Raw genomic sequence first — 8,464 nt, 5'->3', positions numbered from 1 at the left:
GTAGAAAATTTGTTTGGTTATGGTTTTTGAATAAAGTGTGGAATTGAGTGTAGAATTGAGTTTTGAAAGTTTGATTTGACATGTGAAGTAAGAAAATTTGTTTGGTTATGAGTTTTGAAAAGAGTTTTCAAAACTTAATTCAAATTGTTATAACTCATAACAAAACACATTACTTTCACATTATTGAAAATTTTGATCAACACTCATAACCAAACTCTTTTTAAAATTCAATTAAAAAAATTTATTATTAACAAAAAATAACATTAATCAATTTTTTAATTGAAAATACTACAAAGGAAATAATTTTTTTTCAAAATAAATATTCAAAAAATTTGAATCATAAATATTTAAATAATCTAAATAATCTAAAAAATTTAATAAGTAAAAAATTAAAATAAATATTCAAAAATTTTAAATCGTAAAAATTTAAATAATTTAAATATTTAAAAAATTAAAATAATTTAAAATTTTAATATTTTAAATTTAAAAACAACTCTACACTCAAATCGTAACCAAACACATAAAACAAAACTCAATTAAAAAATTATTTTTAAAAGTCATAACCAAACACATAACTCGAAACTCCATACTACTTTCACAACTCTACACTCAAATCGTAACCAAATACATAACAAAAAAATTAAAATATTTAAAAATATTTTTATAAAATAGAGTTTGAATTTATTTTTATAAAATATTTTAAAATTTAAAAAATTAAAATCGTAATATTTAAAAATATTCAAAAAATTAAGAAAATTAAAAAATTAAAAAAATTGTAACATATTTAAATATTAAAATATTTAAAATCTTAACAAAATTAAAATATTTTTAAAATATTGATTTGAATGGAGTTTTGAAAAGAGTTTTGAATTATGTGTTTGGTTATGAGTTTTGAAAAGTAATGATTATGTTTTGAATTGAGTTTTGAGAAATAAGTGTAGAATTATGATTTGAAAATCCTAAACAAACACCACACTCAAAAGTGAATGTGGAATTAGATTTTGAAAACTCCACCAAACGGAGCCGAAAATTTTCATTGAAACGTTTTGATAGAAGCACTCAAATGTTGGAAATTGTGGTCGAGTCCCATCAATATCATTTTTCACACCTTTGAATTGTGAAAGATTCGATGGGATTCTACTTTTATTATATTTTATTAATTAATACAAATTTTAACACATAATTTTAGTTAAGGAAAATATTTGGTAGTTTAAAATTTTGTGGTTCAAATGGTTTAAATCTGTCAAAACGATGTCGTTTTACACTCATTTACACTCAAAACGACGTCGTTTTGAGTGATTTGAGCCATTTGAGCCATAAAATTTTGAGCTACCTAACATTGTTGTTTAGTTAATTGGACTTTTCTTAAGGGAAAATGTCTCGTAACTCAAATTTTGTGGCTCAAAAGTGGCTCAAATGGCCAAAACGACGTCGTTTTGGCCATTTTTATGTTGTTCTGTACTCAAAATGACGTCGTTTTGGCCATTTAAGCCACTTTTGAGCAACAAAATTTGAGCTACGTAGCACTTTTGAGCCATTTTTGAGCCACTTTTGAGTCATTTTTATGTTACATTTACACCTTACATATGGTGTGCAACCTTAAGGGGGTTGCGCACTTAAACATTACCCTAATTAATTACATAATATTAGTGTGAAATTCACAACATCCAAAGGTGTGAAAAATGGTTTATATTTACTCAATACAAAACCAAATCTCATCTCTTGATGCATTAGTGTTCGGAATAGATTTGTGAATGAAAAAAAAAATTATAAAAAGTCTAAATTAAGTAATTGTTTGGGATGTATTATATAAGTGTATTTTTTTGATTTTTTGGTTAAAAAAGTAAAGTAAAAAAAGATGTATATTTGGAATAATTTTTTGACTTTTTATGAAAAGATTTGTAATAAAATATTGTAGTAAAATCAAAATAACTATTTTACCCTTTTGACTTTTTGACTTTTTAGATAGTTGAATTCAAAAAACAAAATAATAATTTTGTCTTAGTGGCTTCCCCCACAAACTACCCTTTAGTGACTTTTTAGCTTTTTTAAAGTTCGTTTGGGAAGTGAGTTGGATTTTTGACTATTTTAGTCTTGGACTAAAAAGCCTCGTTTGGGAAGGACTTTTTAGTTTTTTTGACTTTTGGTGAGAGAAAGAATGTAATGATTATGGGTTGAATGTGATGTTTTGTCTTGTTATGCTAAAATAACCCATTTTGTCTAATATGGCTATTTTAGCCCAAAGTTTCCTTCCCAAACGGAGGCTTTAGTAACTTTTTGACTTTTTTTAATTTTTTCCAAATAAAGTCTTACTTTCTTTTTTTATTCTTTTTTTAAAAAATAAATTTCTCTATAAATCTAATATTTCAAAGCAGTCTAAGGGTTGGTTTGGGAAGTGGGTTGGCTCTTTGACTTTTGGCTTTTTTGACTATTTTAGTCTGGGCTAAAAAGTTTGATTTGGGAAGAGCTTTTTGAATTTTTTGCTTTTTTGACTTTTTTTTTTTTGTGAGAGAATAGTGTAATGATTATGGGTTGGATATGATATTTTATTTTTTGTGACTAAAATAGCCTATTTTGTCTTTTGTGACTAGAATAGTCAAAAAAACCTACTTTAGCTTTTCCCAAACGGTGCCTAAATAGCAATACAAAACAATCTATTGTTAAAGAGGACCTTAACGTTATGTTTGGTTGAAGGATTTGAGAAAAAAATTTAAAAGAAAAAGAGAAAAAGTGTGTGAAATTAATTAAAATATAAATATATTTTATTCATATTTCATATATATTTTTCTTTTGTCTTTTCAAATTTCTTCTCAAATCTCTCAACTAAACACAGCATAAGAGTATTAGTTTTAAGAAAAACATAAAATGAATATATTTTTTTATGACAGTCTTTTATAAAAATGAGCAAATTTTACTTTATCATTTGTTCACTCCATGTGGCGTTTGTTTTCCTATTATTTAAAAATAAACACATAACTTCTTATAATTCGTGAATTAAAGTGACAAAAATGGCCATGATGCACATAATTTGATTATTTTATGTAGAAGGATATTTTAGTCTTGATACATAAGTTATTAACAATATAAATGATGGAGTTTAATTTACAAACCATAATTATGTGCTTGTCTACTAATGCTAGGGGATACACTAGTAAATTATAGTGTTTTTCCTATAGAAAAATGTACATTCATTTCAAATTTCTTAACATGTCTTTTGTTCATAATTATTCAATATTTTTGGAGAAATTTTTTTATATGTATTATAATTTTTGATTAGAAGTATTATGCAGATAATGCCATTGGTACATCTAATTTTTTTTTTTTGGGTTTTAATTTATTAAAAAAACTAAATATTATATATGTTAAGCCCAAGATTTGCACATAAATCAACCAGATAATCAACCTATTAATGATCCAGTGTTTTGACACAACAGCAACAACAAAACCGAGAAAAGTCAAAATTCTTTGCTTGAAGGGGGCTCTCTCTCTCTCGATCTCGTTCTTTGGAACCAACCCACACCCAATGCATTTCCACTGCGTGTTAAAAGCTCCTCCTTTCCACTTGTCCAGTCAAAGTTAAAAGTTTTCACAACATCAAGATGTTTCATATAACCCAAAAATAAATAAATAAATAAATATTTACAATTATATATTTTTTTTAAATTGGGAGAAATTACAATTAGCATGCACTTTTAACATAATTATAAATTATTTTTTTAGATGGTAACATAGGCCTCTTTTGAGAAGCTGATAAAAAGTCAGCTTCTAGGTTTTTATCAATTTTGAGTCACATCATCTCTCACATAACTTATTCACAAAAAGACAAAATAAATTTAAAAAATTAAAAAATTAACTTTTTACCAATTTTTCAAAACACTCCATAATTATAAAGTTAAAGGACTAAGACTGATGAAAAAAAATTAAAAATTAAAAAATAAACCTAAACATAAACATATATTTTAATAAATACAATTAAAAAATTACTGATGAAAAGGATATGTGAGTTCAAATCTCAAAAAAATTGAATATAATTATATCAAAAATATATAATTATTTATATATATTTTAAAAAATAATGTAATTTAAAAAACAAAAACAAAAAAAGGCTTCCTCACAAGCGCGCTCTCTCTCTCTCTCACAAACTTGAATATGAAACCGTCAGTTTCAGCACCCCAATAAAGAAAAAAAACAAAAAACAAAAAAAAAAACAGAGAGGGAAAGTGATAGGATAAAAAAAAGGGGGAGAATATATCACGTTATTGTAATGAGCAACCTTTGCCTCCTTCTCACGGCGACCGAGACGGCACGAGAGCCTGCCGTCATCAAGCCCCTCCCTCCCCCCGAGTCCTCAGCTCTCTCTCTCTCTCTCTCTCGTCCCCCAACAAGCCATCAACTTATCAATGTTGGGAATTTATCTTTAGAAAATATTATGAATTTTAAATAATTTATTAAATTTTTTTACTTAAGTATGAAATTCACACAAATTTACATATTTAAGAGATTTAATAAAAAAATTAATAAATTATTTGATATCTCTATCATTTCTTTTTATCTTTTGTAAAACTTATTAATTAGATAACTTAAAGAGTTTGTTGGAGATGATTTAAATAAGTGTATTTTTTATCTTTTTATGAAAAGATGTATAGAAAAGTAGAGAGATAATGTAATAAAAAAAGATAAAAAGATAGATTATATAAGGAATGCCAAACCACCCCTAAGGCTTCGTTTGAAAACAGGCTAATTTAATAACTTTTTGACTATTTGCTAAAATATGAGCTAAAAAAAACTAGTATATTTGGGATGACTTTTTGACATTTTACGAAAAAAATGTATAAAAAATAAAGAGAAAAAAGAATCTTTGACTTTTTGATATAAATTATTGACTTTTTGATTTTTTTAAGTAACCTTTTAACTAAACTAGCTAATCCCCAAACAAGACCTAAATTAATAAAACATCAATAACTAAATTATATTTATTTTAAAAATGGCATTTTCTAGATTAAAATTATTCATATAAATAAAAGGACATATTAAAAAAATATTGTAAATTAATAATAAACTTTACTGATATTAAACTATAAAGTGATAAATTTTTTCACTAATTATTAATTAAAGTTTAAAAAAATCCACTAACCAGTAGATTCCACTAAAAAATATTTGTGAATAAATAAAAAGTAAATTTTAAATAAAAAATTATAAAAATATACTAATTTAATATCTGATCAACTTTACTTTTTATATAAATAATCCATGAATTCTACCAAATAAACCATCATAAAACTAAGCCAAAAATGGAAACCCACAATGCATAAAAAGATAAATTCCCTACATATTAATTTTATTATTTTAATTTTTATATTTTCAATTGACATAATTTCTATCCCTAATTTAATTGTGATTAACTTATTAAGTTTAATAAATTTATAATTTTATTCTAATAAATATAACATAAGTCATTTATATATATATATATATATATATCTTTTATAAAAAAAAATACTAAAAATTATAATTAATTAAACTAAAATAAAATAAAATCATAAATTTATAATATAAATTAAATCAATTAAATTTACATAAATCAAAATAACATAATAACTAACATACAAATATTACTGTCATAATTTCCTGTTAATAAAATTTATTTTTTAAAATTATTATTCATCCATAAATTTATATAGTGGTATACTTATTAATCCATATGTCCTTGCACACATGGAATATTTACAATCAAAAAATAATAATAATAATAATAATATAAAAAAGCCATGAACAGCTGTGTTTCCTCTCGAGAAACAGTGCAAAGGATTCAAAATTAAGGAACATTTGGATAAACTATGTGAATCCTGATAAGATTTCAGTTTTTTTAAACAGCGCTGCTTGAGGGCCCTAAATTTCGGGGCTCGAATGCCCCGAAATTTCACTTTTGGTAAAAAAAAAAAAAAAAAAAAAGGAAAAAAGAAAGAAAAAAAGAAAACAGTTTCCAAAAATGGAAATTAGGGACATTAGGGGCAAATTTTTTAGGGCCACCAATCATTTTTGTTTTTTAAAAGCAATAAACGGCTTCATATCTATCTATTTCTCAATTTTTATCATAGATTTATACTTCTCTTACATAATACCCTTACCAACAAAAACTCAAGAAGGGAATAAAAAAGAAAAAAAATTGTTTGATTATCTCAATATATAATATATTTATATATTTGTACTTGAAAATAAAAATAAAAATCCAAAATTTTTCAGGATTTCTCTCTGAGCAGAGAAGCTAATCCGGTAACCACCTTGACTCCTCCCTCGCATCTCTTCGGTTTTATCGCCGGAGGCTGCCACGTGGAGGCCACCACCGGCAACTTCTCTCCCTCGCCGGAATTCTTCTCCGGCGGCGGCGGCGGCGATTCGGTTTCCTCCTCCGACGCCGTTTTGTCCCCGAAGATCAACTCAAACTCTCCGCAGTCACTCTGAAACGGCGGCGGAGAGTGAGTCTCCTCGACGGCGGCGACTGGCGGAGGAGCGGTGGTGGTTCTGGTGTGAGGAGAGAGCCATTTGGCTGTCATGTACTCGGCCTTCCTCCAGGGAGGGATGTGCATTCCTTTCTTCTTCAGGCTCTGTCTCGCGGCCTCCGATAGAATCGATACGATTTGGTGGAGACGATCGGCTCTGCCGACGAAAATGTGCGGCAGAGATTGGAGGATCGCTTTGTAGCTTCCAGTCGATCGAGCTATCTCGAACTCTGATCTGAAATCAATGTCTATTAACACTCTTTCTGCTTCCACAATCACATCTATGTACTCGTATTCCCCTGTATAATCAATCATTGAATCAGATGAAGATCGAAACGAAATACATACATGCAATTATATAGGTGTATATATATATATATATATATGAGAGAGAGAGAGAGGGATTACCGGCTGGATATGAGGGAGATTTCTCCCATCGCGATTTGCAGATTGAAGAATCGTAGCCGAGAAGCAATAGACCGTCGGTGACGATTTTTTTCAGATCATCCTTCAGCTTGCAAGCTTTATTCTTATCGAGGATCGTTGAAGCGTCTGCCAAGAGGTTTCTCTCGGAAACAGTCGCGCATTGAATCAAACTCTACAAATCAAATAAACATTTCAGATTAAACTGAAATTATCATCAGAGAGTTGGAAATGATGAAGCAAAAATTTATTAATTACCTTGAGATTATCGAAAGAATCGGCAGACGAAGCAGGAGGTATTGAGTCACCAAAACCACTAGAGATATCAAATTCGTCATCGGAGCTGTCATTGTTCCCGTTGAAGCAATTGCAGCGATTGCGTCCGCATTTCGCAGATGATTGCTTCTCGTTAGTCTCCTCGATGAAATTCTGCACCATTTTTGCCAAACAGACGGAATTTGGCTCGAACTCGGCCCCTCCTCCATCCTCGCCGTACTGCGGTTCTCCGACGGGAGGCTTCTCCGCTGACGAAATACGCAGAACGCTTGGGAACTGCCGATCGAAGAGCCTCTTGAGACGCGATTTCAACACAGGTTTGGCTGAATCGTTTCTGATCGATTCTCGGAACGCTTGAGAATCCAGTGGTTGAATCTTCATTGGAGGCATACTAGCTTCTATCGCCTCTGTTTCTAACTGGTTTTATGTTGTGAATCCCGCTTAATTATACTCTGTCAGTACTGCGACTCTTGTTTGTTATAGTGATTCGTCAAAAATCAAAACTGTTCCTGAAATAAACTTCACATAAATCCATGGCACTGGACCACGAAATCAGTGCTCTCTGTGAGGTTAGGTTGGAAAATATTAAATTCAACAATTAATACAATCTCACATCACCCGATCATTTGTCTCATCCGATCACACCAACACAAATCAATCCGGTCCACATATCTACTCAAAATCAACAACAAAACAAAACCAAAAAAAAAAAATCGATGCCTTTCTTTCTAGTTTAGAAAAGGATCGAATGACTTTGAAACTCTGCAAACAAAAACTGATGGTTGTTTTCGCTTAGGGTTTTTCATGGAAGACGTGATGGCGATGGAGTGAGTCGAGGGCATTGCGTGCGTGCAGAGAGGAATCGATCGCCGGAATATTCATTTCCGGCTCCGGCGTTGTGAATAGAGAGAGAGGGGAGGGGTTTGTTTGGCTGTTTGTGTAGTAATAAAAATGATGGAGCGGGGAGTGAGTGATTTTATAAGGGGGGAGGTGAGGGGGTGGTGCTGACTAGGATTGTGTGCCACTTGGATAATGACGTGTCGTGGATAAACCTGATATTTTGCAGTTTGGTCACGTGGCAGTGGGTGCACGGAAGTGGGGGTGAGGATGTGATGGTGAGAGGACAAGTATCAAGTGGAGGAGTGAGTCGTGGGAGTTAGTGATTGGATGGGTTAGTTTTAAATTACGTGAATGCCCTTCTATTTTTGGTGGAAAGTGGGGTCCAGATGCCCATCGCATTCCGGGAATATCGAAAACCGTCTCAT

At 30.1% G+C, this 8,464-nt stretch overlaps 1 protein-coding gene across 1 annotated transcript; it reads right to left on the bottom strand.

Annotated features, from left to right (window-relative positions):
* Positions 1-6,036: 6,036 nt before the first annotated feature.
* LOC114298686 (uncharacterized) lies at positions 6,037-8,152 on the bottom strand. The gene is made up of 3 exons (XM_028243294.2): positions 7,182-8,152; positions 6,909-7,098; positions 6,037-6,799 (listed from the first exon to the last, which is right to left on the bottom strand). Exons 1-3 carry the CDS (start codon positions 7,587-7,589, stop codon positions 6,240-6,242), a joined length of 1,158 nt encoding a protein of 385 aa, XP_028099095.2. The 5' UTR covers positions 7,590-8,152; the 3' UTR covers positions 6,037-6,239.
* Between the last annotated feature and the right edge of the window lie 312 nt (positions 8,153-8,464).

This window comes from Camellia sinensis, chromosome 7 (assembly GCF_055761805.1).
Source record: "Camellia sinensis isolate YWXY chromosome 7, ASM5576180v1, whole genome shotgun sequence".
Classification (NCBI taxonomy): Eukaryota; Viridiplantae; Streptophyta; class Magnoliopsida; order Ericales; family Theaceae; genus Camellia; species Camellia sinensis.
This window is presented reverse-complemented; position numbering and strand designations above follow the sequence as displayed.

Excerpts from the sequence above, each read along its gene's own strand:
- LOC114298686 (XM_028243294.2), bottom strand. The coding sequence starts at position 7,589 with ATGCCTCCAATGAAGATTCAACCACTGGATTCTCAAGCGTTCCGAGAA. Across the intron at positions 7,099-7,181 it reads ATTCTTTCGATAATCTCAAG|AGTTTGATTCAATGCGCGAC; the intron begins GTAATTAATAAA and ends TTTGATTTGTAG. Across the intron at positions 6,800-6,908 it reads ATCTCCCTCATATCCAGCCG|GGGAATACGAGTACATAGAT; the intron begins GTAATCCCTCTC and ends TTGATTATACAG.